Here is an 18,620-nt window from a genome sequence, read left to right as displayed (position 1 = left end):
TTTTATGTTAAAAGGGTGGTAATTATTTGATCCCCTTCCAGCCCTCTCATGCCTGAAATACAGTCTCCAGCTGCTCCCTGTGCTGCCCTGTAAGAAGAAAGCCAGATAAAAAGACAAATATTCAACCCTCTAGAGCAACTTAATAGTGGCACAATGTACACAACATGTCTGAAATTGATACGAAAATCACGAGATGTCCTATTCAGCTGCTGATGTCTTGATCCTTTTGTTCTTTCAAGAAATAGGTCATTACCTGATTGTAGGTGTGCACTGAATTGCCCCTTCCAGAGGTCACGTGACTCCAAATACAAAGGGGACCAGTCTTCATCAGACTTATCTAACAGGTGTTCAAAAGGAAGAATTATTTCAAAACAAAATCCCACTGTTGATAGTGTGAAGATAAGACTTGGGGATAGTTAACTGTGTTTTTAGAGTGAAACCCCCCCCTCTGGCCTCATCTATTGGCTGCTGGTGGGGGGGTGGCGGTTGTGGCTCATAAACTAACCCGGGGCCGACAACTATATAAAGCAGGTTCTGTCGAGTGTTCTCCCCTCAGGATAACGTCAGGCGGATAGAGGATGTGGATGCTCTTCCTTCTGAGTGCCTTGTTGGGGGCGTTGGGGTCACAGGAAGCGCCCTCTGGATCAGCGCAGCAGCTTCAGGCTCTTCACTGCCCGCCCTGCGAGCGGATACACTGCTCCTCCCGCCGGGCGCTGAAGCTCCAGTGTAGAGGAGGCGTCACGACAGGTGTGTGTGGCTGCTGCCCCGTCTGTGCCAGAGCAGAAGGGGAGACCTGTGGAGGAACATGGGACTATCTGGGCAAGTGTGATGAGGGTCTGGTGTGTGTTCACCAGGACGCACCAGCTGACAAGCCAGACGCAGAGCGCAAAGGCCTCTGCAAAGCAGGTGAGATTATTTATAACCTCAATAGGACCGCGCAGGTAATGTGATGACTTTTTAATTATTGATACAATAATCAGAAAAGGTCTACATGAACAAACGAAAAAACATGTTTTAATAGCAATATCACACTGTATAAATACTCAAAACTCAAAGTACCCATCATGCAGTAGAATTGCTCCTAAATGTCAGCGAGACATCATCATACTAAATCATACGTAGAGTGTTGTAGTTGACTGTGTTATATACTATTGGACATTTTAAGTGATAGTGATGCATTATATTTTAAAAACTAGTTTTGTGAATAACTAATAACTGTAGCTTAGTTACGTAAGTTAAAAGTACAAGACTTTCCTCTAAAAATCGGAATAATTTGGTATCATTGGAGGGGGAACGCTGCCAATGTGATGCATCTCGTTTATGAGCTGTGAAGACTGATAGTGTGGTCAAGGCTTCCTTTGATTCAAAGGTTCCTGCTGAAAGCTAAGCCGTAATCACACCCCTTATCTCCTCGTGGGGAACACCGTTATAGATATGGTATCAGACGCAGTACGAGATTATAGAGATGTTCATGTTGTGTGGCTGCTCGGGGGAAAGATGTGAATATTAAGGTTGATAAACAGTACCGAATATGCCTTATGGACTGCAAGCACCACTTCTGTGTCTTGTCCCGTGTTGAAAATGTTGTTCTGTGCAGTGATCGACTCGCTGGACGCGCTGGATCCAGAGAGCTGTCACCCAGAGTGCACCAGGGAACACTGCCAGGCCAACCCTACTGGAATCTGCTCTGCCAGGTGACTTCAAAATAATAAAAGAAAGGCGTTTTACACTTAGCATGTTCTCCGGCTGTGTTTTAAACATAAATCTAAACGTCCTGCTTGTTATAGGTCAGTGTCTCTGGAAAAGGCGGCGTGCCAGGGCTCCTGCCAACACACCTCCTGTTCAAGCTGCCTGCTGCTTAAGCCCCCATCGTGCCCTCAGACCTGCACCCCCTCCGATTCCTCCTGTCTGCACCGCTTTGGAAAGTGTGTGCACAATCACCTGACAGCCACTCATGGGCCGGTATGCCACAACAACCTGCAGGTATTTGGGGAGAAAAGCACCAGACAGCTCCATCAATAAACTGCATTTCTTCATTATGCCGCACTGCCTCAAAGCTCTTCCCCCATTAATTCAACACTTTGTCTCTTTTTTTTCTCCTCCTGCAGAGTCATCCTGAGGGGCATTTTCTGTGTTTGGTGCCAGCCTGTCCAGACTCAGCGAACTAGTTCTCTATGTAAAGGGAGGACATCTTTACTCGTTCATGTAGCAAAATAGACAAAGGCAGCTATCTATAAATGTTATGTATTACTTGAAAATCCTTTCTTCAACATTTTTTGTATAATGTCAACCTGAATAAACATGTGTGAAATGTAATGTATTATTGAATCATGAGAAATAAAATGAGATGTCACGTGAGACATTGATTTCTTTAGTTCGGTGGGAACAATGGCAAAGGTTGCGGCAACAGGTTTTACACAGTTGATTGTGTCTGTTGTGTATCAGTGTGTGCTCAATTTTTTTTTTTACCTTCCTGTCCATTTGAACACAAAGTTAACATCATCTGTACACAAAATCCACCTACCTTGAAAATGTATCTATTGAAAAACATTTCCCACAACACATTTTGACTCAATTATTTACAAAATTCAATCATTTTTTTATGTCCCTCCAGACTGGAATATCTCAACAGCTTGAAATGAAACTCAATTCAGACATTTGTGTCCTGTTTAGGAATTAGTCTTCTTCCTTTTCAAATAGAACCATCATCAGGATACAATATTAACGTGTCCAATACTTTGGTTTACGACCAAATACCTGCAAAACTAAAGGTATTCCCATCAGCCTCAGCTGTTCTTTATGTTTCATGTTATTTAGCAACTGATGGCATGCTAACAAGCCAAACTAAGACGGTGAATAAGTTAAACCTTATACCTGCTTTACATCAGGCACATTGCCATTGCAGCATGGTCACATGGTCATATCGACATTCATCTCAGAGCATCCTCTTTTCAAGGTTATCTTCTCCAAAGAACTCCCTTTAAAGTGAATCTCGAACCACGAATGATTGAACCAATTTGCACTCCTGTGTTGGAGTAAGTATAAACAATGCAGCAAGAAAAAAAAAAGGAAAAAATAATGAGGCTGGGAAATTAAGTGGGATAATGTGGGTACAAAAGTGTAGTAAATTAAACCGTCATATCAATCGAGCGCTGCCGCTCTTCTGTTTGAATTGTTCCTATTTTGGGAGTTTTTCTGGTTCACAGAAGAAGGGAAGCGCCTCGAGTCCCCTCTGCCATCACTGCCCCCCTGACACATGATGGTTATTGAATAACCCACGGTTTATGAGGCAGCAATAATGAAGCTTGTACAGAAAGGGAATAAAGTTTGGACCAACAATGGACAGTTTGTTCTGTGTCCTTCAAATGTGAGTCGTTTCTAAAGGAGAAGCAGTTTATCTGAAGGATTTCGCAAGAAGGAATCGTTTTCTCTATACCAAAACAAAGGCTTGTGTTTTCTTTTATCTTCATTAAACGTGTGAGTCATTTGCAACTTGAAAGTACTGTGATATCTTCATAATATCTAGTGTTTAATCGGACAGGAGAGAGGAACGTGCACCCTGAGTCTGTCAGTATTATACAAGATATACATAAATGAAATCATTGTGAAGTACAAGGTACAGATTTGGTTACAATAGCCGACCAGAAATTGTATAAAATATTCAATACTAAAATTCAACAAACTTCCCTGTTTGTGAAATTTGTAAATATAGTAATAGGTTTTATGGCAAACCCCCAAAAAAATATTGAAATGATTTTCTTTGGTACCATAGTTGTTCTTCCAACTGGGGAAACATGAATGTGTATCAGGTCTCAATTAGAAGGACAGGATCTGTCACCAAAGCAGACCGCCTCCGTTATCAATCCCATATCGCTGGCTCACTTTTTTTTAACTGATAAAAACAACGCATAACAAAGGGACTGTCTGCGTGCCAGCGGTAATAAATGTGGCCCCGTCAGAAGAAGCATATGTTAAGGTTGAAATACAATAGAAAAGTACAAAATATGACTATGAAAGAGTGGCATTTAAGTACATTTTGATGTACGGGATGCAGCTGCAGAGATTTCTCTCAGCCAATCTGAATAATGTGTCACGAATGTTGGAAGTCAAGCAATAGCATGCCAAGATTAACTTTGGAACAAACTAACCACACTCAAAACAAGTTAAATCAGAAGTATTGCTTTATTAGTGTAACAGATTGTAACAAATGTTCAGAACCGTTTGCCTTTCAACAACAGTTGCATGTACTTAGGATATACAAGCATATCCTAAATCATAATGTGTGAGATTATCAGTGGCCTTTCTATGATCCATCATTATAAATACAGTATGTCAGCACAAAATAAAAAGCCACCTTATACATTTCCTTTATTAAGCCTAGCCGTTATATTTAATACCTTAAAATTACACTAAAATCATGAGTTGTAAAAGAGGTCCCTATCAATAACTGAGCGATCGAAATCATATCATTCAAAAGAGATAACTTAAACTTGGACATTGTCATTAGTGCCGGATCAGCTGACTGGCAGGCATCACTGACACTAAAGATTCAATGTGATCAGTTAATGTGCTAATAATTCTTAGTACTTTAAGGATATGTGTGCAGCATTTAGAGGGATCTATTGACAGAACTGGAATATAATAGTATGAAGTTTTCTTTTGTGGTTAAGTGCGTAAAAACTGTTTTGTGTTTTTGTGAACTCAGAATTAGCCCTTTACATACAGAGTCGGTCGTCTTCATGGAGCCGCCATGTTTATACAGTAGCCTATAAAAAGGACAAACTAAACATTGGATAGAGCTATTCACGTTTTGGACTCGGCCACCAAAGATAACCTTCACTATCCCCCGAGAGAAGTTGCGGTTGCTTGCAATCTGCAACAGAAACGCCGCCAAATCCTGCACACTGCACCTTTAATACGCACCGAACCAAAAAGAGACTCTTTAGCTTTTTTGTTATTTAAACAAAATGATGCATTTTTTTCTTTGAACTCTTCGGTTAGTAAGACTGTGAAAACTGGATGTTAACTAAACCAAACAAATTACAGCTGAAACATTGCAAAACATTTTCATAATGCAGAATGGTCTAATCATCCATTTAAAAAAAAAAGAAAAGCACAATATGTTCCCAATATTTGCTCTTTGAAAACATATGTTATCTTGCAATAACAGCAATCATGGTTATTTGTAGAAGTAAGAATGATTGTAGAGAAGTCAGTACAAAAGATGCATACAACTTTATCTTTGCTCCGGCCTCGAGTCAGTCTCTGATCAGGAAGGCACTCTGAATAACAACAAAACAATTATTGTCACCTAAACAGTCGGTTCCAAAAAGATACGAAGGTGGTGGAGTTAAAGGCACCGATAAATATGAGCAGCAGAAAGTAGAGGCTCATCATGATGGCAAAATGGTTTCTGAGGAGCCAGGAGGTGCTGCGGGAACGTCTGAAGAAGAAAAACACAAAGATGACTTGTTGTTTGCCAGCACCAACCAAACAACCTCATTTATTTAAGTTGACTTCCTTTGTAGAGAGGCAACAGTAAAAATGTGCTGTTATTTCTACTAAAGCTGTGAGTACAGTTAATTACATGAATGTGTCTTTTAGTACCAAAACTAGGGGCTAGTGTTCATAAAATGCAAGCGGTGTATAGTTAATCCAACATATTTAATCAAACACATTTGAATGAGAGTCAGCCTATATTTTATGCTGAGTTTAGTGGGTTAATAAAATGTTCTTTTGCAAATGAATTCACACACAAATACAAAGAGGGGGGAAGTCTCTTGTCAGAAGTGTGTTTGCATTAAGTACGTAGCACTAAATATACTCAGCCTGTTTGCCCACTTCAGTTCGAGCCTTAGTGACAGTGAGCAAACAATATTCATTTTTTTTCCTTTGGAGACCTTGTTACGTCAAAGGGAATTATCATCATCACCGCAATGAGAAGCTTTCATTCGTCTTGTTTTTAAAACTCTTATGTTGTTAAGTGGAGTAGAAAAAAAACATTGTGTTTGTGAGTTGAAATAGCGTTGATCCTGTATTCTGAAGAGAACACTGAAATAAACAATTTGAGCTTTCTCACATCGTGGCACTGGGTGCCTGTTAAGTATGCGAGTACCGCAGGGCAGCAGGAGCATTTTTTTAATTGATAATGAATAACATCATGACACAGCTCCAATGTTTAGGTTGATATATATTAAAAGGGTCGTAAATACACAGTACTCCATAAAATGTTTTATGTGCAATTCTAAAGTATTATAAATGCTATAAATTGTTTTTTCAGCAACTATATCCCACAAGTAATTCTTACCTCGACAGGTGCTTCTTCTGAGAGTACACAAGCAGGTACTTGACTCGCAAAAGCTGATTGTTGGTGACTACAAAGTACTTCTGTGGTACATCCCCTCCTTCGCTGTTCTTTGCTCTTGAGCGCTGACGGTCCATGATCTCAGAATCTGAAATGAGAGGCTCATTTTGATATGAAGTGATTTAAAAATTTGTGATACATGCGTGTTATTCTGCAAGTATCACAGTTCACACACCTTTTTTCTTCACCTGGCACTTAACATCCGGGTGATCAATGACCTCACACATGGCAACACAGCTGAGCAGTGGACCCAGAAGACTTTCTCGCCAGCCACTGCTGTGGGGACTGTAGAGGACGGCCATGCTGAGGTCACTGGTGAGGTAGGTCCCCTCTCCAAACACTGAGTTCTACCCACAATATGAAGGAAACAAACCAGATCGACTGAGTTTTTGTGTCGGCCAGAAACAACAGAACATCTCAACAGCTTATGTATTACATTGCACATGAATGAAACAAACATTTTTTTGCCAAAGAAGAAATGAAGCAGTGATGACTGCACTAACCTTGTTCAGGTGGCAGTGCAGTCCGTTGTGTATGATAGAGTGAAAGTTTTCCAGACGGCTTCCGTGGAATGCGTAGAAGACGTCTCTACCTTCCTTTGTCTTCTCAAACCGGGCATTCATCTGATCACAGTACTCCAACTCAAACAGGAAGTCAGGCACTGGCGCAGAAAGCCCATCATTTTCCGTCAGGTTACAAAGTTTGGCATACTGGAAGAGTTTAAAAAAGACACAATGTAAACAAAAAAGTGGGTAGCAAAAGACATATCTGTTTTTAAACTTGTAGTGATGTACCTCATCTTTCTGTAGGGTCTTTACGGCAAAGCTTTTTGACGAGAGAATCCAGTGTGTGAGAGCAAGATGATGATGTCCGTCTCTGGGTCGTAGTCTTACCAACTCTCTCACACCGGGCAAAGAGTGCACATCTGCCAACTGGAAAAGAAAATGTACTTTTTTTGTTATCATTGCCACAAGAAAAGTCACAGTTGTCCATAGCAGGTCTTATTTTCTCCTTTCCCTGCATGTGAAGCTGTATTTTCTTTGAACAATGTGTCCCTCTGAAACATTAACGTCAGCATTAATGTCAGTGTGGGCATTGTCCTTCTATATCATGACGATGCCTAAAGAAACCAAGATACAAATCTGTAATACACAATACATATATACTGCCAAGCAAAAGCTTTTAATCCAATGTTAGAGACGTGGTCATTGCAAATAAACCTAAAAATACATGTAAGGCCTTCCAACCAACTACAAGCGGATTCAGCCTTTTACTCCTCAGAGTAAAAACACCTGATCTTTGATAGGACTGATGCTTGGCCCACCAAAAAGACACATTTGTGTTTGTTTTAACGGCAAAGCCTAAAGGATCTCAAAACTGTATGACTTTTAATCGCTGCTTCACTATAGTGCATTTGCCACAATATTGTTACCCAAGTGTGTGTGCATCATACCAACACCCCACTAAAGGCTTATTGTTTTGTGAAAAGCCAAATATCTTTCTCAATTCACTGAATGCCTTTGCTGCTTTCTTATAATATCTTAAATGATAGCACTTCAAATGATGTCACTAAGCATAAATGTGTGTGTGTTAAAACATTTGTCTGTCAGTATATGTCTTACCAGCTCCTCAAAGTTCTTATTGTCACTACTTGTGTATCTCGGGGGGAAGGGTCGGAGCAAAGAGTCCCTCTTGTAGTTCTGAGCAGCAGCAACAAACAGGCTGCAGCGGAGGTCTGCTGCTACTGGGTCTCTGTGCAGACAGGAGCACACCAGCTCTCTGACTGCCTCAGGTGAGAGCGGTGGCTGCATTCCCAGCACTAAAGACAGAGGTGATAAGATAGCACAGCCAAAGAATAAGTTAGGTGTTAACCGCATGGCAAATATCTCATGACAACATATGTGAGGGCTAAAATACATTTGGTAAACACTGGTGTGTTGTGCCAATCTGTGTACTCTCATTCAAAGATGTTTCCCACAAAAATGTTGGTTTGTATTATCAGTAAATCTGGTAATGAAAAAGAACAAGAAATACATTTGCAATGCAATGCAAATCACAATTTAGAAAGAGAACAAATAGCTTGTTTTGTCAAACCAATTGTCCAAATCCTCCAAAGTCCATAGTCCAAGATATGTGGATGTATATTTTAGCAGCATGCTGTCCCTCCTCCTCCACTTCTCTTACTTTGAAGGGAAGACATTTTCTGACAGGGAAACTAACTTTGGCATTACATCTATAAGATCGCTTTAAACCAGTAGTGAACATGCAGAAGTTAAACTTCGTGTTACTTCTATCAAGAGTTAGAAAGTGTGTGTGTCAGCTGTCACAGAAACTTTTCTGTTCAACATCCAAACAGAAATAAAAACTGATACAAACACAAAAAGTCCAACAAAGGCTGTAGTTTTTTCTTCTTCTGAGCTGTCAACTTTGGTGTTCATAACTGAAGTGATTTGGTAAATTCCTTTGTTTGGTTAGCTTGTAATGTTGTGACGTTGACGTGAACTCTTGATCAGTATGTCAGGCTGTGAGGAAGCGATGTTAGCTAACGTTAGCTGAGCTAACGCGACAACAAGTGAAGATATGCTGATACGTCTGTCGCTGAATAACGTAACGGATGACAAATACGGCATTTCCGGGCTGCTGTGGAATCTTGAACAAATGAAGAATACAACCCCGTGGTACACACAAGCTACCTATTTCACAAGAAAGGCAGCAGCTGTATTGAAGTATTTCCCCCTTACCTTCAGTCTGGCTCAACTCATAACCCTGCAGGAAACGCTAACGTTAGCTCAACGGGCTGATGCATTCATGATCCGTAGAAATAGCGGAATTATGAGTATTTCATGCATGAAGGAATAGAGTTAACACAAACGTGGCAGATCGAGCGAGTGGAGAGAGGTAGGGTGTGTGTTATTAAAGACAGACAGAGGAAGAGCACACGACTGTATTTGGTAAAATCGTGAATACGTGTTTGATGTGCGTTTTTTTTCAATTTTCATTATTTTCTGTGCTAGAAGCCGATACCATGAAACGTCCGATAAAAATGAAATCAGCATTTAACATACGAGAGCCTTTTAAATTAGACCGCCGTAAAGAAACATCCGTCTTTCTCCTGCAGTCCCCAAAAAGCTGTTCAGAGCCGTGTTTTATAAGGTGCTGGGAGTCAAAAACAAAACTGCCAAACCAAAAGTGCATGGTCAATTTATGAAAGAAAGCACAAACTTGCTTTCTTATATATTTCAGCCACAATTTGTATCCTTGCATGTGTGTGTGTAAGTGTACACCTTTTTGCATGCAAGATGTGGGCAAGTGTCAATTTGCTTGCTCAGCAAAACGGGACATGTCACGTGACGTCAGCATCTCAATCGCGCCATCTTGGGGTCCACTTAGTTAACCTGCTGCTAGTGGAGGCAGTGGATTTTGCGTAGTGGAGACAAGTTTTTACACACAGGAAAGTTTCAAGGCGTTCAAAAGTCTGCAGGCTTATACCGTATTCACACCAAAAGCGCAACGCTTTTGCGCCTGATTTTACTCGCTCGACACTTTATGTGGTTAACTCGCTTTTCGCTTTTTTGCAACCAGTTGCGGCGGAAAGCCGGCGCGGCTTGAGTCCCGTTACATCTCGTTACCATCACCTAGCCCGGTCACGTGTCTGGGTTCATACTGTAACCGAGCGTTTAGTCAGGGCGCCTAAACTGTGTAGTAATAAGAAAATAAGAAAACGATGCTCGTCTGTTAAGCCAAGTCGCCAACTTCTTTATTATCGTCCTTTTCTCTTTTTTACCACCAACATTTCTCCGCACCTCTCTTTCCGTTTTCCGCCTTCCAAAATAAAAGCCCCAGAAACACAATACAATATCTTATTATTTGAGAAGCTGGACAAGTTGAAGTACAAGCCTGTCTTGTTAAACTGATAACCCCATATTTTGAATCATTAGTCCCACATTCAACAATAAGGCACAGTACAATAAACACAAGACACACCGTTTTGAACTGAAATTGTGTCTCCTTCAGGATATAATGGTCATTTCTTAAGAAAAGCGGCATAAAACACAGCAAAACAATGCCGTGCATGGACATGGCCGCCAAAGCTTGTTGTGGTCACGTGGGTGAATATGCTCTAAAGGTTCCTTTATTTTGTCCAGAGCTGACGCATCATGTGAATATTATGTTGATGCTGACATCGGATTTGATGTAAACTTTGTGTGTGTGTGTGTGTGTGTGTGTGTGTGTGTGTGTGTGTGTGTGTGTGTGTGTGTGTGTGTGTGTGTGTGTTTTAGGCAGCAAACTCTCACCTTTTACAGTCTATACCCAAAGCTCACCATGACACTAACTCCTATATAAAGGCTTTTGTTAAGGAAAAGGCCAAATTTAACCAAACCTATGCCACAAACCAGCTAATTGGGTATTATTATAATTTTTCCACAGCCTTTTATTGAACCCTGACCACTTTTTTTCCTCTCATATCGTTATGCATTTTGTATTTATTTTTGTTGGTTTTACCTATTTGATTAAACATGTTTGATTTACTTTCAATTTCTGTTTAAATGTTTTATGCATCACGGAAAGTTATTTGAATTGTGAAATACACCTGCCTTAAATGTTTTACTTGGGGAGAAAAGAAGCCTTAAAAAGTACTACATGTATACACTGCTATTGAGGCTATGCAACCTGTTCATTAAGTTGTATTATTTTCAGTATTTAATAATACCGTCATACATATTTTTTTTAGTTGTATCTATGATATTTGTATAGTAGTATTCATGGTAATGTGATAACAGGAAGCCAATCTGATCAGATTGTGAAACGCCCTCTTAGATTTTCAGCACTGTGGATAGCATCAGGGGGCGGGACTTGTTGAAATATTCCCGTTTTCTGATTGGTCGAATCAGGCTGGCAACAAAATCCTTGTTTTCTAGGCCCTGGTCCTGCCGGGCGGGTAAAACCAGCGGATGGGGAGGTGGGAGATATATGCGCGTAAAAAAGAAAAGACCTCACGTCACGTGATCGCCTCTTACACCCAAGCTCGTCATTTGAGGAATAACGTAACATATTTCTGTCCGAGCAGCTGCAGATCTGGCCGTTTCCTCCAATGTGTTTGATTGCAGACTAATCTATAGGAAGCCATTTAAACGAACAGAGGGATTCTAAACTGACTAAACTGGAGGTAAGGCTTTATTCACTGCATTTTCATTCATTACAGGAGAGATGGGGGGTTAAAATAGGCTATTCAAATAAACCGTATTCTAACTTTAGAAAAACCTAGAAATCTGTATAATGTGTGGTTTATTGTGAGGAGTTTGTGCTTGACCTGCTGCGTGTCTGGGTGAGGAGGAAGCACCAATGCACCGTGTCGCACGGGCTGAAGGACGCTCCTCCGACGCCTGTGATCACGATGCACTGAGCCCCACTGCAGCATCACTGCCATCCGCGGAAACAAATACACATAGCGGACAGTTTAAGGATAGCATAATGAATGTAAAGCAACCGAGATCCGGCTGCTTTGCATGGCAGCGATTGCTTCATTTTGAGGCAGAAAGATGCCCTTCAGAGCGATGCTCCCCATCCACCATCATATGCATTGATATGTGGCTTCCAGATACACTCAAGTCACGTTTGAAGTGATTCATCATAGTGTGTTAGCAGATTAAAGAGCGAGACAAAGATCTCTATCGAAAATAGTCCAGTATAAGCCTGCAATGCCTATTCTGCGTCCGTAGCTTTAGGTTATGAATAGCCTACATTTTGAGAATCACGACAAGGCCACACTCCCCCCCCCCCCCTCCACCCCTCCATCACGCGGATTACACAGCTATATGTGATCAAGAAAACGTGTTTATCTGTCGATTTAATGAATATGCGTCAATAGAGGCTGGACACACCAAAAGGGCTGGGCACCACCTCTAATAAAACCATGTAGGCTTGTATTGTCTTTAATTCCAGTGATGTGTGCAATACATCCACAGGAAGGCCGATGGAGGAGTGTGGCCCTGTTGCCCACAAGGAGAGCAGTGTGAGTGAGTGATGCTGCACTTAATAAAACAGCTCTATTATCTCTCTGCAGTTTTGTTTTCAAGGTATCTGAGATTGAAGTCTGTCTCTTTTTGCAAGTGGATGAAAATAGTGAACGGTCAGCATGGCAGGTAAGCTTTTTTTCTCTCAGTTCAACTACGTAGTGTGCATGAGAGTCTACACACAAAAACAACCCATTTTGAAATGTGTAATCCTTCATGCAGCTGTCTTGATTTCTTTATGCATTTGGTGTGTGGGAGGCTGTGTTAAACTGTGTCTTTGTGTCCTAGAAAACAACTTCCCTCCCCTGCCTCGATTCATCCCCCTCAAGCCATGTTTTTACCAAGACTTCAATGAGATCCCAGACCAGCATCGCACCATGTGCAAGAGGCTCTACTACCTCTGGATCTGTGAGTGTATACCTGCAGTAAAAGTTTGTGTTTACTGTACAGTATTGCATGTACAACATCTTTTCCCACAACTCAAGTTTTTATGTGTGTTGCCAGCATTTCAGTATAAACTGTTAACCTTTTCCACGGCTTCTGCGTTTTTATGACGTGTCACTTTGTTGCACCCAAAACATCATGAAATCCAAACATCAGACACTCCAGTATAGCTGTGAGACCAGATTGACCAGTCTCATTGTCACAGAGAATATATTTTACGTCACCCTGTGCATTTTTATGCATGGATGGAAAAATTGCGCCAAAGTTAGTTTTGCACATTTTTGCTTTTGACCAACACAATCTTTACAAATCTATAACTGGAGTGCCAATGGATTTGAATCAAGTTAATCGATTACTAGTTATTAAGTATTTTTCAAACAATATTTCTCTGGCTCCAGTTTCTTCAATGTGATAATTTGTTATTTTTCTCCCGGAAGATTGAGTATCTTTAAGGTTCAGTTAGAAAACAAACAAGACATTTGAAGACATCTTAGGCTCTGGGCAATTTTTTTTGTCACAATTCTTTGTCACTACATAGACTAAACAACTTATCTATTAATAAAGAAAATAATTGGCAGATCAATAAAAATATCTTTTTCACCACCACATAGGTTCTGCCATTTGAAAACAGGAATGTAAGTCTGATGAAAAAGTAGATTAGTCTCCACAAACTGTTTGGTGCTTGTAGAGTAGAAACTGTGTTCTGTGTGTGCTACATTGTAGCTTTTTTTATAGAACTGAACTTCTGCTGTTGAGTAGTTGCTGAGATTCATAGTGAGTCAGTCGTGCTGAATTATGAGTAATGCAGCCTGTGGGATATTCACTCTGGAGGCTTTATTCTTCAGTCTGTCTTGTTGTGGTCATCATCTGCTCCTTTTCTGTGATGTTGACAGTGAATAGCGCCACACTGGCTGTTAATCTGATTGGCTGTCTGGCGTGGATGTGTGGAGGTGGTGGAGCGACTAACTTCGGCATGGCCATCCTTTGGCTCATCCTGTTCACCCCGTGCTCCTACGTGTGTTGGTTCAGGCCCATCTACAAGGCCTTCAAGTGAGCTGGTTTCTACGTTGAGCTTACCAAATATCTTTTACCCGCTGGTCCGCTGGATCACATCAGTTCTGACATGTATTATTCTCTTCATGCAGGACCGACAGCTCTTTCAACTTCATGGCTTTCTTCTTCGTCTTTATGGCGCAGGTGGTGATCAGTATCATCCAGACTGTTGGCATTCCAGGCTGGGGAGTGTGGTAAGAGCTTTGACAAACACTGATATGTTTGATGTGAAGTGTAAATACAGATGGCTGACAAATAAAGGGCATTCTTCAAAAACATTTTAATATATGTCTAACACACTTTCTTTCAAATCCTTGAACTCTTGCACACTCCCACAGGAATCGCGTCGCATTGTTAGAATACCTCAGCTTTAAAAGCAATGATTACACATATTTTCAAACAATCTTAAATTGTCATAAAGGTCATGAGTGCAGTTGGCATTGGTGTGAGATGTTGTCTTGTTGTTCCCATCAGTGGCTGGTTGGCGACCATCACCTTCTTCAGCACCAACATTGGATCAGCTGTGGTCATGCTGATTCCCACCATCATGTTTACTGCGGTGGCCGTACTCTCCTTCATCGCCCTCACAAAGGTGACTTATACTGTATATTTTTACTTCTTTAAGCAAACATGTGAGATGCTACAGATCAGTCTGTCATTATCTGTTATGAACGTTGACGTTAAAATCTCACACACTGTTTCAGCGTATCTAAAATACCATGTGAGGATGGACTTTTCAAAGCTACCCGTGTCATAGACTTGTAGCCTTCATGCTCTGATACAAAATATTTTCTTCACGTTTTTCAGCCCACATAGCGTCGGTTATGAACCCATCATCCAGTTCATTTTGTGTTGCACTCAAAGCTAGCAAACGCGGCTACCTAGCTTCAAGTGAAAGCTAATGCATCTAGCTTGCTAATGTAAGCATGCTTGCAAGTCATTAACAAGGGAATCTTTCCCATCCAACCCATATTGTGAACACAACATGATGTATGCAGTCTGAAGTGTAGTGATTGGACCAAGCAATTGCTGACAATGTCCGTCACCCGACACAGATATTGTACCAAATCAACTTACAGTCCCGACATCATCAGGGCTACTACAAAAAAAACTGGAGAACACTAATGTCTTGTGCACTATCACTGCAAACATGTATTTTAATTCCAGCTCGATTTTAACACCAGAGCGAGTTTCTTTTCCCCCTGCAAATGTCTTTCTGAATAACAACTTCTTTCGCAGGTTCATAACTTATACCGTGGCAGTGGTGGCAGCATGGGTAAGGCCCAGGAGGAGTGGGCTACCGGGGCTTGGAAGAACCCCCACGTCCAGCAGGCAGCGCAGCAGGCGGCCATGGGAGCCGCGCAGGGAGCCATGCAGCAGAACCAGAACCAGTACTCAGCAGCTCCCACCTACAACTACGATGAGCCAATGTAGGGCAGAGGAGGGGGCCAGGCTGCCAAGTGGGAGAGATAAAAAAAGGGATCAATTAAGAACACAATTCTGAATTAGGTACCCTTCATTATAACACTGTACACGCTGAATTCAACCAGAACAATGTAGAGAAAAGTCATGTTTTTGGTGAATGTGTACTCTTATGGAATTCTAACATACATGGAGTTCATATTTAAGTCACTTCACATTTAAATAGCCAGCTATTAAAAAGCTGTAGTTTTTTATGTTTTTTTTCACTTATGCTGCTCAATTTCAGCTGGTGAGTGTGTGTTGCTTTCCAGCGGAGACACTAAATATAGCTAAAAAACAATCCCCTGAGCATCATCAGTTTATTCAGGTAGGATCATGTGTGGTCATCCCAGAGCGACCTCTCTGCCTCTGCCTGTGTCACACTTTTAAAACTTTCATTTGACCATGTTTGTATCTGTTTTTCATGTACTGTCGTAGCTATATTGTTAAGAGTGTTTGCTTTCATCCATCAGCCTTGAAGGTCACCAAATATTTGCAACCCTCAGTTGATGCACTGTTGCTGCTTAATATTCAGCAGACGTGTGTATTTGGAGGCATGGGAAATACATTTCTGTCAAACAAATCCTTTAAGGTAACAGTACAATTATACATATAAGTTTTATATATATATATATATATATATATATATATATATATATATATATATATATATATATATATATATATAGTTGATTAGGATTTAGGAGCATATTATACTTTTGATACTGGCCAATCTTTCTCTTACTTTGTATGTCAACTTTGTTTCTTTTTTGTTGAAAAAGAAAAAGTTGAATGTTGGCAACAGAATTAGCATAAAAAAATAACCTAAGAATAAAATTGATCAGAAGATTAAAACAAATCTAATAACTTGTCTCAAACATAACATAAATCAGAAAACATTAGCTGGAAGCGATATCTAGCACAAAATATATCGAGCAGGTAACTTTCCCGACTTTTGAATCTTCAAAAATCTCTTGCAGTTCATGTTTTGGTGACCTGGTTGTTGTTTGCTTCACTGACGACGAGTTGCATCAGCGAACGTCTCAGTTAAATTCAGCACATTTTTACATTCTCAGGAAAGATATGAGCTGGTTTTAAATTCTACCTGTATGGCCCTCAAAGTGTCAACATATTGTGTATTTATCTCCTTTTAATCACCTTCATTCAACCACTCTGTGCGTTTCATTTTTTCATCATGCACTGGTTATGTGTTTAGCAGGTGGATTTCAGTGAAATGAAATTTTATTCCATGTTAAAGTGAAGCACATGCAGGATTTAGGATTTCAGTTAATTGGATAAAACATTCCAAATCAACGTAATACAGGTTAGAAGTAAAAGAAAACCAAAACACTTGCAGGTTGGACATGCAGTAAATATTAATAATCATTGTTGTAGGTGGTCATTGCATTGTATGAAGTGATGGATGTTTTCACTCCTTAGGCAAATTCTCCCTCTTCCCCCTACATGTAAATGCTTAATGACTACTTGATCCTGAAGCTCTGGATTTCAGGCCTTTGTGTGTCATTTCGTGGCTGTTGGTGTTATTCTATGAGTAGGTGTGATATGATATTTATATAAAAGGAAATATACAATCCAAGCCAATTATTTCTTCATGAAGAGAAATTGAAAGACAGAATATTTGTGTGTCGCCGTTCAGTCAGAGACAGAGTCTAATGGATTTCAGTGTCACTCAAGTCTTCTTTGAAAACGTCCTCAAGATTCAGTAGATGGTTATTACAGTAATTCAGTATTAGACTTGAAACAGATGTGAAGATTTGTGTCTGAATGCTCGTTACTTCAAAACCTGTGAGTTGTCTTGTCTGATTGTTATAATGTGATATTCAATAGGCTGTTGTTTTACTTTTTAGTTCTTGTTTTTTTGTACCAAACTATTATTATTTTGTGTATTTTGGATGATGTGTGGATGAGTTTGAAGCATGTGTCCTCCGTGTCTTTCCATGGCTGTGGGTAACAGATTTTTAATTTGTTTATTTTTTTTTTTACAAATCAAAAGAACAATTTGATAATGTTTTGCACTGGGTTGCCGGTTATCAGTGCAAACTAAACATAAATATATTAAACAGTAATCTTCTAAGGATCAAGTGGGGTCCAGTTGTGCAGGCTTTAAATATAGACATGATAAGTAACAACCATAACATAAACTGTTAGGACTTGAAAAATTGACCCGTCTTCAAGTTGGACACCACTCGTATGATTTAACAAACGGATAACATTCTCACCAGCAGATGCACACAGAGTAGTTATGAAGTATAACCCTGAACCGCATCGTCCACACGCTCATCTCTTAGCAAATGCACAAAGTTTAGCTGATCAGTTCTACACACTAAGTGTGAAGTCCGCACAAAGACGAACAGAGTTATCACAGGGAATTTTGGATCAGTCTAAACTTTTTTTTTTTGGTTGCCATATGTACATACATGTGATTATGGAAACAGCTGTACAGTTAACATGCAGCAGGAGCTGCAGTGCATATTGGATACCACTACTAATACTCTTCATTTCATGCTGATGTATCAATGCTTCTGAAAGCCATTTCCCATTAACTCCCCCATGTTCCCACATGTACTGTATGTTGTTTGATATGTATTATCATGTACTATATTATAACTAGATATAAATATATGATTACTTGAGGTGAAGTAAATATTTGCCATGGATAAACACATTCAATAGAAACATGTTGTAATTAGGTGAATGGAAGGTTTGAGGAGGCTGTGTCTCCAAGAGTGAAGTAAATGAGGAATACATTTTTGTGTATTACTTTTGTATTATTTGGTTTTACCTTAATAGATATTAAACAGTTATTGTTGCATCCTGTTTCATTATTTGAAGACTTTGTACTTATGCAGATGTTGAGGGAACATAAATCTCCATAGGTGATTTTTATCTGTTAGTGAATAAAAACAAACTTAAATGAATGAAAACCTGCCACAAAGCTTAAAACATTAAAAGATTACAGCATATCTGTCATTCGACCACATTTGAATTATTTATTGTGGCTTTGGTTAAAACTGACAAAAAATCAGATTTAGTTTGAGTGAATCCGAACTGAGTGTGTCATACTCTTGATGAAAACTGATTTATATATAATTCAGAAGGCATTTCCCTTTGACTGAGGCAGTTTACTGTTTACAGTTACTTCATGCATTTCACCAAGCTGAGGATAGACATCACTTCTGCTTCATGAAAATAAGACAGGTGTTGCTGGACTTTAGTGGGGAAACAAATCAAAAGTGAGGAATAACTTTTTATAAGATATTTTA

The 18,620-nt window shown here is 40.0% G+C and overlaps 3 protein-coding genes across 4 annotated transcripts; 2 read left to right on the top strand and 1 right to left on the bottom strand.

Annotated features, from left to right (window-relative positions):
* The first annotated feature begins 578 nt into the window (after window positions 1-578).
* si:ch73-330k17.3 (IGFBP domain-containing protein) lies at window positions 579-2,210 on the top strand. The gene is made up of 4 exons (XM_068602323.1): window positions 579-906; window positions 1,598-1,694; window positions 1,788-1,983; window positions 2,109-2,210. Exons 1-4 carry the CDS (start codon window positions 579-581, stop codon window positions 2,166-2,168), a joined length of 681 nt encoding a protein of 226 aa, XP_068458424.1. The 3' UTR covers window positions 2,169-2,210.
* Window positions 2,211-4,186: 1,976 nt separating this feature from the next.
* On the bottom strand, window positions 4,187-10,050 carry parp16 (poly (ADP-ribose) polymerase family, member 16). Of its 2 annotated transcripts, none has more exons than XM_068603219.1 (7): window positions 9,854-10,050; window positions 7,987-8,183; window positions 7,159-7,296; window positions 6,868-7,074; window positions 6,540-6,711; window positions 6,308-6,452; window positions 4,187-5,443 (listed from the first exon to the last, which is right to left on the bottom strand). In XM_068603219.1, the coding sequence occupies exons 2-7, from the start codon at window positions 8,173-8,175 to the stop codon at window positions 5,308-5,310; spliced, it is 987 nt and encodes a 328-aa protein (XP_068459320.1). In that variant the 5' UTR covers window positions 8,176-8,183; window positions 9,854-10,050; the 3' UTR covers window positions 4,187-5,307. The 2 variants fall into 2 exon arrangements, with proteins under 2 accessions (XP_068459320.1, XP_068459319.1); XM_068603218.1 differs by lacking the exon at window positions 9,854-10,050 and adding an exon at window positions 9,106-9,195.
* A 1,258-nt stretch (window positions 10,051-11,308) lies between these two features.
* Window positions 11,309-18,167, top strand: scamp5a (secretory carrier membrane protein 5a). Its single transcript, XM_068603563.1, has 7 exons — window positions 11,309-11,531; window positions 12,429-12,507; window positions 12,667-12,786; window positions 13,716-13,872; window positions 13,968-14,069; window positions 14,350-14,467; window positions 15,115-18,167. Exons 2-7 carry the CDS (start codon window positions 12,501-12,503, stop codon window positions 15,307-15,309), a joined length of 699 nt encoding a protein of 232 aa, XP_068459664.1. The 5' UTR covers window positions 11,309-11,531; window positions 12,429-12,500; the 3' UTR covers window positions 15,310-18,167.
* The last annotated feature ends 453 nt before the right edge of the window (window positions 18,168-18,620 follow it).

The sequence above is a fragment of the Clinocottus analis genome, unplaced genomic scaffold, assembly GCF_023055335.1.
Source record: "Clinocottus analis isolate CAN_PGR_092001 unplaced genomic scaffold, fCliAna1.0.p SCAF_6, whole genome shotgun sequence".
In the NCBI taxonomy this organism is placed as follows: domain Eukaryota; kingdom Metazoa; phylum Chordata; class Actinopteri; order Perciformes; family Cottidae; genus Clinocottus; species Clinocottus analis.
The sequence above is the reverse complement of the archived record's forward strand: the minus strand, read 5'-3'. Positions and strand labels throughout refer to the sequence as shown.